The following is a 15769-nucleotide window of genomic DNA, read 5'->3' as shown; positions in this document are numbered from 1 at the left end:
CATCAGAGAAAGATAAAGTAATTAAGCACTAATTATACATTAAGAGAGCAAAGTATTTCAACACAAATCAACAAGTATTTCTCCCTATTTACAGGGGTATTAAACATATCACAAAATGTCTAAGACTCAGTTAAAAAAGTTAACTCATTTTCAGTGTTTGTCAATTAAATCCCCCTAAAATTAAGCTACCCTCACATTGTACTGTCATGAAGATAGCTAGGGAAGCGAGACCAAAATGAGCTCTCAAAGGAGAACAGAGGATAGCTCCTTCCCGGGACAGAGAAAGAGGAAAGGGAGAAAAAGCATCAAATCTGCCAAAAAGAGAAGCTTTACATCTCTCATACCCTTGTAGAAGTTTTCTAACAGCTTGCTTCAGAAATTTAGGTCTCAGTGGCCATCCTAAGTGCATAACCTCTTAAAGTTTTAAATCCCCTTGTAACTTTAAGTGTAAGAACTAGGTATTATTGTATTGGAGATAGTGGCTCCAATATTTAGGAAGGTCAGAAACAAATACTCTTGTAAATAATTTCAGTGAAATCAGATGAAAGCTGACTGAGAGAAGCAGTAGAAAGTTAACAGGGAATTTGACCAGAAAAAAACCACCATTAGTTCAAATCAGATTTTTTTTTTTTTTTTTTTTTTTTTGCATGGTACTGGGGATCGACCTCAGGGCCTTGTGCTTGTGAGGCAAGCACTCTACCAGCTGAGCTATCTCCCCAGCTCAAATCAGATTTCTAAGAAGTTAGCACAACAATGCTTTATTTATGCCAGATCACAAAAAAATTAGTGTTTATTAATTTTCTAAGTGCAATGAGTAAACTGTGTTAATGAAACTAACTATATATTTTATATATATAAACTATATATTTTTCTAAAAGAATTATTTCAATATCAATTATTATCTGATGTTAGAATAAAGTGACTACTTGGAAACTACTAAAGCCTTATTTTTGTTGACAAAGTAGTGTCAGATCCATTCTTTTTGATTTATGTCTACTTCACAGCTTTTCTCAAGCAGCCTATCATCTGTCACTCACTGCTGCTGGCAATTTACCACCAACAGGTAACTCTAAATCGATCATTTTCATTTGCAAACAAGTTAAATGAAGTAACAAAATTCATTGAACCTATATAATTTACATTATAAGTAAAAAAAAGTTCAATATGAGAATCCTACTTTTTGGCCCAGAAGCCAAAAAATTTGGGTTCTAACAGGTCAAGATTTTCCACTTCAAATAACTGTGGGCAAGGCACTTCATTAAAGGTGGATTCAGCTGTCTCACCTACACAAAAGACTACCCTCTACCCTGCTTAATTCACATGATTGCCCTAAGGTTCAATTTAATTAATACATACATATAAATGTAGCAGGTTATGAAAAGGTAAAAGTGGAAGGGCTATTTTTTTCATTATCTTAAAATAACATCTTCCACCTGTTTTGGCTTTATTTTTTGTTTTGTTTTGTTTTGTTTTGTTTCTCCTCCCCCTTAACTGTTATCTACATTCCAGCAAATTCAAAGATAGCTGTCATTTAAAAAGACAGCATCATTAAACTAATACAGTAGATGCTCAGTAAATATTGTCTGAATTAATGCTTACTTCTATGCTTATCACTGTGTAAGCAAAAGAGGAAGGTAGAAAACAAATACGTGATGTATTCTCTATTTTTTTCTTAGCTGTTTATAAAATTTCAAAGAGAAAACTTAAATATGTAAAATAAGCAGAAGGCAAAGCAATAAGGTCTCAAGGTTATGAAAAATTCTTCATAGATGTCTTCTTTCACTGAAGTACTGATAATTCAAATTAATAAACTGGCTAACAATTTTAAGCAACTCGTCGTATCATCAAAAGCTTTACAGCAGCATTCTCATTTCTAATCAAAGTCATTATTTTCATGCTAGTTGGGGGAAAAATGCTCTTCAGAGATAACTTTCCTTACTCACCAGCTTACTGTCACAAGCACAAGAAACTCAAACACTAACACCAGCTGACAAAATAAAATGCTCTTGTTCAGAGAGAGGATTGTCTCTTATAATAGCCTGGCTCTTGCCCCAGGAGCCTTATTACCAAGAATAAACTATGAAAGGTTGCCATACATAAAGCAGACTTCCAGCTGCTCTTCTAAGCAAACATCAATGAGACTTTGTGATAAGAGAGATTAACTTGGCTATCACATCCAGGGGCAGCAATGTTGTAGACAAGTGAATTTCTCACTCACTTCTCTTTAACATGGCAAAAAGGAGGAAAGGGGATGCTGAATTAACTAATGCTGAACTTTTAAAAGTGATTTAAGATAGTCTGTTACTTTCAAGGGAAGACAAAAATGAAACATTAAAATTTTAGCTTAAAAATTCTTTTAAATGTAGCTGCTTCCCTATGAAGGAAAGTTTCCATATGCCTCTCATACTAGTACTGAGAGCAGGTCTGACAGTTGCCAACTGAGATGAAGTAACCATGGTAACCTTTATAATCATGGAAGTAAAACAGCCTGCCCACAAAGACAGGCATGAAGTAACATATTACTTAATAATCATACATGCATAACTACACTAAGAATACACCATGACACATGGAAAACTATACTAAGTTTTAAAACTTAGAAAACGTTTTATGAATAAAACTATCTGGGAAGAACTAAGACTACAAGCCACTTCTTAAAATATTTAAAGGAAACTCATCTATTAGTTATCTCTATCTTAAAACAAATAAATAATTAGTTTTCATTAAAGATACTTTCTTCTGCTTTTCAATGTTTAAAAGTTTGATATACATGATTTACTAGAGTTCACTTTCCAGAAGATTCTTCAAAAATGCAGTGAGAGGCTACAAGGGAGAAAAGCACAAATACTGCTGAGTGAGCAGTCCCTGAAATGGTATCACCACATTTAGTTTACATATTAGGGAATTTATGCCTATAGAAGTTAAATAATTTGTCCAAGTTACATGGGCAGTAAATGGCAAAGCTATAATTTTAACCTAAGTATGAATCCAAAACCAGTGCTCTATGAACTACAATGCCCCTAAACTTGGATAAAACACATTTATGAAATGAGTACAGGAGAACAATCAACCAAAACCCAACACTCTTTCAAAGGCTGAATGAGCTAGTTTCAAGCTACGGAGCAAGAACAAACAAGGATGGCCAGTGTGTGCACTTCACTTGCCATATAAATATAGATTATTTAAGTTTTAATGTTTTCAGTGTGGTCACCAAAATCAATTTACTTTACAATCTTGAAATTAAATTCTACCTCTCACTATTGATTTCTTGCTACTACACAGGATCTTGGCCATAATATTGGAAATTTGACTTTGAAAAGTATTGTAGAGTATTTTATGAGATTATTAAATTGATCCACTTATTCTCAAAGTGTACACACTATGAATGTAGCAAAATCTTCTCTAACTAAACAGCTACATCTGTTCTAATCATTCTCAGAACAGTTATTTCAGTGCCTTGAAAAAATTCAATTGTCAGTTTGTAGTGGACTACTTTTTATCCTGGGTCAAATTACCCCAGAAGAAAGGAAGCAGAGAACTCAATCCCCAAGTATGTGTTCATTCCTGAGAAAGGCAAGGGACTCTTTATCCTTCGCTTGTAGTGTCCCAGTGCCAACAGGGTACTTGTGGGGCGTGAGGGCAGGCTGCAGATCTCAACAACAAAATCCTAGCTGGAATGGTCACCAAACTAGCATGGGAAGTTATAGATAGTCTCAGCATCACCAGTAAAGTTCTTCAAGTTTAAATTCGGTCCATTGCAATGAGCTAGACTCTTTTACTACAGGACTGTCAAAAATGAAACAAGATGTGCTAAAGCAAAATCTAAAATATGAGAAGTAACTTGATTCAGAGCATTCAGGGCTAGTATGTAATAGGACTTTCTGTTCTAAACTTTTCCCTACCAGTAGTAGCCAGCACTTTTTCCCTCAGCTCTCTGTTACAGCCAGCACTGGACTGCACACGTGGTGAGGATGTTTAGAAGCAAATTAATACCAAAATCTGCACAACTGACAAGACTGTCATTCAATATGCAACTAATGGGGGTATCCCTAAAGCATCAACCTTCAAGAGCAAAGCTCTCCATTAGAAATGGAAAATACATTTACCGATGAGAGATCTTTGAGATCATATAGAATAATAGTAAGTAAAAAAGTATCTTCCCAATAATTTTCATCTCAAAACTTGTAAATGGACTCTGAGTACAGAATTATTTTCAAGAAATTTTCTCACTACATAAAATAAAAATGCTTTATAAAATGCAGTGATACAAACATTTTAAGTTTTAGTTTTATATAAACAGATTTCACAATACTAAGATATTCATGATATTAAGTAAAAGGACATAAAATTAGATCCTTGGATTATCAATGTCTCTAGAACTGCCCTGTCCAATATGACTGTCATAGCTACATATGATTACTTGAATTTAATTAGTTAAAATTAAATTCAATTCCTCAGTCACACATTCCAAATGTTCAAAAGTCACAAATCACTGATATGGCTACATAATGAAAAGCACAGATAATAGAACATTTGTATCAATCAATAAAGTTCTACTGAACAGCACTACTTGAAGAAATTTGCCATAAAAATGGCATAAAACACAATATCCACATAGTCAAAAATCACAACAAATATCCTGTACTTTGGATTCTGGTGGTTTGCAGTTATAAATAGTTACAAAAACCTAATGAAGTGCACAATTTAAATAAAGGCAGTAATGCATCAAATTATTCTATTCCTCAATAAAGTTGATAAAGGAAAAAATAAACACTTGATCACTGGTGAATTCCAAAGGAGAGGAAAGGAACTTAAAGTGTATTTAGTGAGTTCCATAGTTCTAACAAGCTTACTTATGGATTCCTTCAGTTTAGACCCTAGCAGATGGCTAGAGCAGCGAGATAAGTGTATAGTTATGTATGGTAAGAGGCTGAAAGTAGAAGAGAAGAGAGCTACTGTGCCAAGTTAAGGACAATGTACACAACCGTCCTAAAATATACAACTACATCTTAATCTCAAGGCATCAAACATATCATTAAAATCATATTATACTTGGGGTGCGGGTATAGCAGGTACAGGCCCCGAGTTCAATCCCCAGCACCATGAAAAAAGTAAAAATAAAACCACACCCCTTACTGAGAGGCCACTGACGATGCAAAGAAATTAAAAAAGAATTGTAGGAGGTATGGCCTCACATAGATATCTCTCAAATGTTTCAAGAAAAGAAACTGTAAAAGCAAAGGAAAAAAAAAAACTACCCCAAATATCTAAAGATTTAATTGCTGAGAATCAGAATGAACAGGTATGGCCAATCTAATTTATGTGTGAGTTAAATATCATTCAGTAATACAAATAGTTATCATATGAATTAAGTATCAGTTGCTCAATTCCAGGACTATAGTTGATCACAGGCAACAATTAATAATTTTTTGTTTTGTTAGATGTCACTTTATATTTAATTCAAATATTTCTGTAATCACTAGTAGTTGTCCAAGTATATTTAAAAATGGGAAAAAATATTAGGCACAGAAGAACAGACCTATAATTACTGCTAATCAGGAATCTGGGGGAAGAGGATCCCAAGTTCAAGGTCAGCTTGGGCAACCTGTCTTAAAAAAGAATTTTTAATGGGCTGGGGATATAAGTCAATGGTAGAGCACAATAGAAATAGTTAAGAATATCATGGTATATTAATTAAAGATATTTTACAACCAATTAAAATGACAATTATGAACACCATGGTAATATATATAAAAAAAAATCAAATGCAAAAGCAAAATATACTACATGTATATTACATATACAGAAATAAAACAAAACTTGAACAAACGAAAATTGCTTGATTTATTAGCTCGTGCACTTTTTCTTTTAGGTAGCTATCCATACTACTATTGGTATAAAGCTGGCTGTGAAATAAAAATAAAAAATAAAATTTTTAATACTTATAAATACAAATTGCATACTTACCACAGTGGGATTGCCACTACTTATCAACTGGCTGACTTCATGAAAAATGCTTTTGCAGTCGATTGATTTATCTAATGATCCTCGTTTTACAATTACTGCTACAGCTAATAGAATCTGTTCCCGAACATACTTCTGGAGGCTGTAAAACATAAAAATCATTATGAAAACATTTACCTAAATTTAAAATAAAAGTATTCCCAAATTTCTCACTAGACCTAAGCTACTAATAATACCACTTATACTGAGACCATTATACCCACTCTACTGGTATACCTCTTGCACTTCCAAAGTCAGAAAACCTAGGTTCAAGTAAAGGTTACATAATTTACTGACTGTGTGACCCTGGGCAAAAGAGTACCCATAGCCTCTGTTTTCTCATGTGTAAAATGGGGTAACACTAACAGAATTATTATAAGGATTAAATGTCTCTAGGACTGTGCCTAGTACTAAGAATTTTAAGCAGAGTTCAACATATGTTAAGTGAGTTCCCTGTTAAATATTTGGGAGGAGGATTACTAATATTAAAAAAAATTCTGATCTAACATCCATCTCCAATCGGTAGTGTGATCATACATCCCATTACCATACAACATAAAAAGATACAATTTTGGCTAACCAAGTTATAGTATCATGGAAACACACATATTCTAAAATAAACTTATAAAAGTTTTCTACCTAGGTTCTGTTCCTCTGTATGATGGCAGAAGCACCCATCTAAGTTGAAGCAGTTTACAAAGCCCATTTGACTACAAAGGCACAGAGATTTAAAATCTTTTCTTGACTTTTTCTTAAAGGTAAGGCTCATAGGAGGCCAAGACAGAAGGATGGCGAGTTCAAAGCCAGCCTCAGCAATGGTGAGGCACTAAGCAACTCAGTGAGACCCTGTCTCTAAATGAAATACAAAACAGGGCTGGGGACACGGCTCTGTAGTTAAGTGCCCCTGAGTTCAATCCCCAGTACCAAAGAAAAAAAGGTAAGGTTCATAAAACATGAATTTATAAACAACATCTCAAATGCCACAAAGATATAACAACCATGTGCCCTTGGGATACAAGCAGCTATAGACCCATTCTATCTTTACTATAAGCAGTCTCAATTTACCTACTGTTCAGCATAATTATTAAAAGTGCTTACTTTCACTCTCAGAGGCGTCCCAGTTTGGACCGAAGTTATATGGTTATCCATTTAGAAGGCCCTTCCTGGCCAAGTGACTGCTCCCCTTTCCAACCTCCCTCCTTCCACATACACTCAAAACTGCAGACATACTGAACTTCTTTCAGTTCCTAGCTCCATGCTCTTGCACTTCCAGGTCTCTTCTACTCCCTCTCCTAAGACTGTGATGTCACTTTGTCTGGGAAGTTATTACTAAGGGCTTCCAATGCACTCCCAAATAACTTGATGCATCTGTTTGTACTGTTTAACTCATCTCCCAGATCAACCATCCACTCTAAGAACACTATTACGAGCAAAAGGCATTGCATAACACACGACAGGCATTTATTCAACATTCATACAATGAATAAATATGTCTCCCTATGACAAGCCTGAAGTGAAAAATATTTCTTCAAAATATTAGTCTTTAACCACTCATCCTTCATTCAGTAGGCAAATAAATGCTTAAGATACAAAAATTATTGTTGACCAAAGAGAAATTTTTATACTTTTGGGGGGACAAAATAATTTCACATACACATATATTAGAAAAAATATATGAAGCCAAGCATGGTGGTGTATACCTATAATCCCGGCAACTCATGAGGCTGAGGCAGAAGGAATATAAGCCAGGCCAGGCCTCACAATAAAAAATAAAAAGGGTATGTTTTACCTAGTCGTAGGGTGTCCGTGGGTTCATCCCTAATACTACCACAAAAAAAAGTACATAAAGCTGAAAACTACTACTATAAACATACATAAAGCTAGTTGTATAAATATCTATCAACAAGAATTAGCAATTATTGGAAAATAAATAATAGCATTGAGTTCTTATGATATGCAAGGCTTTATATATACTTCACAAAAATTAACACATTTAATCCTTATGACAATCTGGGGTTAAGTATCATTGTTCACTCTATTTAATAAATCATAAAATGAATGCACAAAAATTAGTCAAGTAACTTGTCCAAGGTTCCATAGTGGCAAAAGTCAGTTACAATTCCCTCTCATACTATGCTACACCTGCCTTTAAAAAAAAAAAGGCACTGTGGAGCTAAGGATGTGACTCAGTGGCACAGCACTTTTCTAGCATGCCCAAGACCCTGGGTTAGATGCCCAGCACTGAAGGGGAAAAAAAAAGGACAATGTATCTCACTCCATATAAAGTTTACCTCAGGAGAGGAAAAATCAGAAAAGAAAAAATTATGAGCAAGAAATGTGAAATACACAACTATACTACACATAGGTACACTAGTCAATACTATACAACATATAGTTGTATAGTTCTACGTACGTAGTAAGCCAAAAATTTTTAATTAGGCTCACATTATAGGCATTCTACAAGATTAAAATGCCTATGACATGAAAGATGAACAGAATTATTCTAGATTTAAAGAGACATAACTAGGGTTGGGGTTGTGAATCAGTGGTGGAGCGCTCGCCTAGCATACATGAGGTCCTGGGTTTGATCCTCAGCACCACATAAAAATAAAATAAAGGTATTGTGTCCACCTACAACTAAAACAAAATAATTTAAAAAAAAAAAGATGTAACTAAATACAAAGTACAATCTATAGTTAAATCATGGATTTTAAAAAATAACCTACTATATGTAAATCATACATTAATAGATCTGAAGGAAGAGATAGATTGCCATATTTTTTAAAATAACCTAAAAGAGGAAAAAGGATAAAAATAACAGACAACTGGACAATTCAAAATAAGGAATCAGAAATACATTAAATAATAAAAATATACCAGTTATGTCAACAGTACTGACAGAATGCTTTTGGAAGAGACATGCTCATACAGTTAAGAATAAGGTATCATGATGTTGGAGGCATACTCTCAAATGGCTCAGAGAAAACATGATGAAATGTTAACTGAGCCTCTACTAAGAAAAGGGTATATATGTGTTCAATGTACTATTCTTCAACTTTGGTGAAGTTTTTAAATTGTTTCAAATAAATGGAAGAAATTTTATAAGTGAATTATTTTAATATGGAACCCTATAATCCATTCTAAAATTCCTTCTACAATAGTTACAAATCAAAATCATTAAAGAATGGAATTATTTTGGATAATACAAGAAAGCACACACATAAACACTATGCAAATTTGTCACACTGAAGTCTATCCAGTGCTACAGAGTTCTGAGTTCCCAGGCTGCAAGGGAGGTTGTGATAAACAAACAGCTGTAGGAAGGAATCTATCTAGGGGTCAGAAGTTCCCATGTGATCCTTACTCTTTAGGAGTCAGGTTGGTAGTCTTTTTAAAATTTTTTAGATTTTTTTTTTAATTGGTTCATATTAATTATATACAACATAAGGATTCATTTTGACATAATTATAAAAGTACATAATAAAATTTGTTCTAATTCAGTCCCTAGTACTTTCCCTTACCCTTCCCTCTTCTCTTCCTATTCTCTTTCCTCTACTTTCTTTGATCTTTCTGCTATTTAGTTTTTTAAGTTAGTTTTTAAACTATGAATCTCACATAGAGTTTAATCACAAACACCAATGGCTTAAAAAAAAAACAAAAACCAAAAAACCTAGCTCTAAAAAGACAGATACATAAGCTCAACGAAAGTATTTTACGTGTTTCCTCCATGTACTTACTTAGGCCTTTGTAAGACATAGGTTAAAAGGAATGTTCGCAGTGACTCGATGCTACCTTTTTCCAAGAGAATCCACTCTCGGACAACTGCTTCCATTATGGCTGTGGCGGCTTGAAAAAGGACATAGTCCACTTTACTAGTTTCTGAGGAGAAAATTGAAAACTTTCTTTAAACTATAGTTCACATTACCTTGGGCATTTTGCATTTATTAATTTTAAAACAGAACTTTTCAGACAAGGAATAAGATGATTACCTGTTCATTTTTAAATCCAGTGACCTTGCTCTAGCACCACAAAGAGGTTAGTTCCTCTCAGAAGACACCTCAGGCAGGTGGCAGCTAATCACCGATCACAATTTTCACAAACTTTCCTCACCTCTCTTCAACTGTTACTTCCAAAGCATGAAGAACTAAAAAATAACACAGCTTTAAAAAAAATAAAAATAAAAAATATAAAGCAATCAGAAAATATACTAAGAGATTCTCACCCTGTGCAAAAACAGAACTTTGTATCTGAAAAATATCTTATTAAATTGGTCCTTGAACATTACTATTTGTGATGAGCCATGCTGTTAAATTATTTTGGTTATTAAGTAAGTAAGCCTTCAGCAGGATGACCCATCTCCAATAGCAAGTTCGGAAATAAATACAAGCATGTTGACATTATTTTTCTCAAAATGTTAAAACAAAATGAGTCACATTTACACAAGGTGAGAAGTTCTCATGAATTTTCTGATTGCAGTACTGATCAAACTGAGTATAATCCCAAAGCTACTAGAAAGACCCAGTCTTAACTAGCAAGTTATAGTTTCTGAACTAAAAAGTGAATCGGGGGAAAAAATAGAAAATTCATATATCTAATAAATATTTTATATTAATTTTCTATTTTTTCATCTATTCACCAATACCACTACAATCAGTTTCCAAACAGCATTATCAAAAGGGAGAAATAGTCAAAATGAAGTCAAGAAAAAGTAGAAACCTTCGGAAGGTCTGAAAAATAATCATCATGTGAAATTCTCCTAAAATCTATGATTAGATTCCAGATTATTTGCCAAGATCACTGGACATGAGCATTTGAAAGCCATAAGAAATTAACTCTGAGTATAGAATGGCACCTTCAAGAACTTATCAGAAGAGCATGAAGATATAATCCAGGCACACTGTCTTCTCTCTTATTCAACCTCAGGTCATTTAAAAATCTTGTGAGCAGTCTTGACACAATTAGCTATAAAAATAAGGAAAAAACGGTGTACCCTACATAAATTCCTATCACATTGTACTACTATATAGGAGGTCTGAACATAACTAGTAAGATGAACCAATTTGGAACTTAAAAAAAAATATATTTTATTATTCCATGCTACCTTAACATAAATTCTAATTGAGATAATTAGAATTCACAAAAATTTTAAATGTATAAAAATATAATAGTTAATAAAACAAAGCAGTAACTTCTAAAAAGTGTAATCCTATTATAAAAAGAAATGTTTAAAGTTCCAGGAGAGGGAAGAAGTGAGGATTTTATTCAAAGAGGATTTAAAACATTTAGGTCATTTAAGGAGAAATATGGTACTGCCTCATAAAGGTAATTCAAATAATCTCTCACTTATGATCCTCTTCTAGAAGAAAATGATGATTGCCTGTCTTTGTTTTCCTTGCAATTTTAAGGGCAAGGAACCTGAAATCTTTAATACAGATATTTTTTAACAAGGAGGTAAACTCTGAGGAACTCAGAATTTTAGAATTAGAACTCCACAGATCATCTAATATAATTCCTATATCTTATAGGTGAAGAAACTGATGCCCAAAGGGGTAAAGGGAGAAAATTTGAGGTCATAAACCTAGCAAATATTCCCAGCAACACTAATCCATTACTAAATGCATATGCCACTGAAGACAAGACCAAATAAGCACCTTTTAATACTCATGAGCAATGAAACATTTATTTTGAACTATTCATACTTATCTCCTAGTCTTTTTCTGCCATTTTGGTAGCTATTATAGAAGAATAATGACATCTGAAAGTTTTCAAGATTCAACAAAGTTTTGTAACTTTTTTCTTAGCTACCTGTGCATGGTATTAAATGAAGACTTCTAAATTACTACTCCTACAAGAAGCTGTCACTAAGAATGGAGGAATCTGGAAAACAGAAAGCCAAATTCCATTTTAAAGTAGAAATTTTCCTAAACATTACTTTCTCATAAAAACAATTATGTACTTATACATAGTATAAAAGTGCAAGAGAAACTAAAGGAACTTTAGAAGTCTACCAATAAGAGATTAGAACTCCTGTGTCCATGAGCCTTATTCTTACTTTTTGCTAAAAAGATGCTTGAAACTGTAAGATTTTCATAAAGAACACAATTCATCTAGAAATTCTCCATTAACTACTTTTAAGAAGATCTGTCAGTGACTAGGACACTGCCAAGATGATAAATTATTTGAGAACACTTTAACAGAAAGCCTTCACTTCCTTGCAACCACAGTAACTTTCGCTAATAATAATTATGGACATAAAATTTTTATTTTATCAGTCATCTGAAACTAGACCAAACTATGCAGACAAAAGTTCGCAAATGAAGTAAATAATGAGAGGAAAAGCACTACATTCTGATCCAAAAAGTTTTTAAGAGAATAAAAATAAACCATTGATGTTCAGTTACTACAACCTCCTCTCTGGCCTTAAAGATTTCTATCCAGAGCACAGAAAATATAAGCTCGAAAAAGTCTGATTTTTTGATTTAATGATGTCTATGCCCATAAACCTCAGGTGAAAGAAGACAAAATCAATAGTTTTACTAAAGAATTTTTCCAAATACAAAGAAGTGTTAAGTTCACTAGTCTCAATGACTTTTTGCTAGTTTATTTCATTTTGTTTTGCCTACTTCTCAGATAAGAGGTGAGTCAATCTCATTTCTCCCTGTGAAAAGGACTAAAGAATGCTACAAAGTTAACACCAGAAAAAGTAAGCCAATCCCTCAGAGTTCCTGATTATATTTTTAGCAAGAATAGAACTGACGGGTTTTTTTTGAGGAAATATCTGATCCTAAAAAAACTAGTAAATTCCAAAGTGCCAAAGATTTCTGAAGTGAATTAGGCTACAAGTGCTCTTCTGACAAAATACACAAGCATGCAACATGCACACACACACACACAACAGACCATACACACACGGAAAAGAGTAAAGAAAATAAAAACTAGAATGAAAACAAAAAGATAAGAGAAAGAAATGAGAAAAATAAGAACATACAAAACTCAAGTTAGCAGTGAGAAGAAGAATTTTAAGAGACCAGAAAAGGGAGGCATCAAAGAGAAAGTCTCCCCTTTATCAGAATATATTTCCCAGACATTCTATAAAAATGACATATAATCCCTAAATAAGAATGTGAAAATTCTGAATTGTGATTGACTGCCACTTGTATGAGAAGTCTTCTTAGAGGAATTTGCCCTTCTGTGCTGGTGGCAACTGAGTAAGGAGTTAAAAAAGATTTTTTTTTGTGAAGTTTAGATGTAAACATTAATGTAACACAGGGCTTTGCAGTACATTAATGATTATGCTTGTCATACATGCACTCCATCTTTTAAATAGTTAATGTCTCAAAACCCAAACTGATTTTAAAAGCATGGCCAGAACTAGCAATACTAATCTTTAGAAAATTTTATCAAGAAAACAATAGTAATCCAAAATAGCTCAAATCATAAAAAAGCAATAGTACTTCATAAAATATAAATACTCTAGAAAGGAAAGAGTGATATAAACAAATATGCTCTAATAAAATACTTATAACTTAGATCAACTATTTCCAACCAATCTAGAATGACAACTGCATTACAACAGAGAGGCAGATGGAACACTGATGGAATTCTAGTCAATGTAGGTGAGGCGTAAGCCATGAAAACCAGACTCATTTTAGGTTAACAGTTTAACAACAATAGTTTTCTAAATCTATTAACAATGAACAATTTCAAAGCAATAAGGATAAGGTAAGTCTTCCTTAAATTCTTTCCGCTGATGTTTTAGTCTCACTACTTTTACTTTAACATTAAATTAAATATTCTCCACAGGTAAAGATAACAAATTTTCTTAGTAACACAAACAAATCCATCAAAGTGTAAAAACTAATGACTTATAAGTAAATTAATTAAAATGGCCACATTTAAAAGAGTTGTTAAAACTTGTTCTTAACAGTAAGAACTCACTTGTAAATGATAGAGCCATGTTCACCATTACTGTTAACTCCTTGCCAACAGAAAACACAGCATTTTATAAGCTACTCATATTCTTAAAAAGCTATCTTAAATGAGGTAATGTGGATATGACATTTACCATATTGTTCACAAAGTGTTTTTACATGTCATTACATCTGCATCTCACAACTTAAGATAGCCACACCCGTTAAGGCAAATGGTAGGTATCATTATTCCCATAATGCAGATGAAAAGGAGGTCCAGTGAGGCTGGTTTCCTAAAGGTGACAGTGTAGCAGGTACCACTGACAGTCAGATCTCACAGTTCCAACACCAGCACTCTTTCTACTACAACTTAATATCTCATAAACTCTTATATGTAAAGCATTTTTAACATATAACCATAATTATGGCTTATTTCAATCTGGAAATCAGAGTAATGGTAATAGATATGCCCTATTAAAAGCACAAGAATAAAAGATCAGATGTTTTAGCTCTTAATGCTCAAGTAACCAATTTTATGTTCATAGATGACTCAAACAGCCTTTCAGAGCCTTAAATACATGTTATATAAAAGATGGCTCCAACTAAGAAAACAGTCAACAATAATCAGGTTATAAAATAACGATAACAATTGAAATCTCCCTTACTATTATTGAAAAGTATCTAAGAGGTAGATGGCAATGGCATATATGACTCTTAGAAAATGCCACCTTTGGACAAGAAAATTTTAATTCTTGTGATTATTTTAGAAGAGATCACTTCTGTACATGTCAGATATAAGGTACTCATAAAACAGATCTGATAAAAGTAAAAAAACAGTGCTTAATTTTATGATATACAGTGGTAACCTCTCCAAAAGTGACTGATAACTACTAAGAAAATGGAGTTCAAATTAAACAGCTTAAAAATAAAAAAATAAAAAATATGGAAAAACAACTAGAAGAAAACAGAACCTCTAAAAACAATCTTAATTTTCAAACTAACACCAGGGAAGAGATATTACAGTATATGTCTTATAACAAATGATATGACACTTGAGAACAACTGAAAAAAGTTTTCCCCCACCATTAATAGCCTTCAAGTTAAAAACAAAACAAATTATTGAATACTATATCCAAGATGGAAAAAAAATCCAAAGTAAGAAAAAGTTTCCTTTCTGGTTTCCCAGGATATCTTTAGAGCCACTGCAGTAGGATAATTATTAATAGAAAATTATTAACTACATGAATCTTTTTATTTTTAAAAGGAATTTAAAATAGTACATGTTCAAGACAGAAAAAACAGATTTGATTATGTCAAAATATTTTAAAGTGAATACTTACCCAAAATGTGCTTGCAAACTGCAAATGGTGATTTTGATTTCCTAAATGATAAGAATATGTGCTCTGCATGCTGGCGCTGCTCATTATTGACCATGGAAGGTGGTGCCTTGAGAGTTAAAAACAAAAAGAGTAACTTAATGAAATAGCTTGAACAACAGCAATCCTTTTACCTACAAGAGAAAATGTTTTCACTCTTGTGAAGGAGCAACAGGGGAACAAATTTGTGCTTGACTCTTAAACAATAGTATAACACTTCATGATAAATATTTAAAATACAGTTTCAGGAGAAAAGGAATTCCTGGCAAGGTTTGAGTCAGAATCCTTCAAAGCTGCCTACATTTTATAAAAGAAGATGCCTAACTTTTTTTGTATATTTTAAAAGATTGGTGAATTATTATCAACATTCATTCCAAAATATACCACTCAGTCTAACTGGACCCAGTTAAAATAATGTCTAAATTCTTCAGTACTGGTGAAAATGAATCCAAGTTACTAAAAAACAATTTCTAAAGACAA

General features: G+C 33.0%; 1 protein-coding gene across 1 annotated transcript in view; it reads right to left on the bottom strand.

Annotated features, from left to right (window-relative positions):
* Xpo4 (exportin 4) overlaps positions 1 to 15769 on the bottom strand; it is a 107472-nt gene that overhangs the window by 63924 nt on the left and 27779 nt on the right. The window contains 3 exon segments of the mRNA XM_047552589.1: positions 5968 to 6106; positions 9741 to 9882; positions 15254 to 15359. Of these exon segments, the coding sequence (XP_047408545.1) occupies positions 5968 to 6106; positions 9741 to 9882; positions 15254 to 15359 (387 nt within the window).

Source organism: Sciurus carolinensis, chromosome 5, assembly GCF_902686445.1.
Source record: "Sciurus carolinensis chromosome 5, mSciCar1.2, whole genome shotgun sequence".
Taxonomy (NCBI): domain Eukaryota; kingdom Metazoa; phylum Chordata; class Mammalia; order Rodentia; family Sciuridae; genus Sciurus; species Sciurus carolinensis.
The sequence above is the reverse complement of the archived record's forward strand: the minus strand, read 5'-3'. Positions and strand labels throughout refer to the sequence as shown.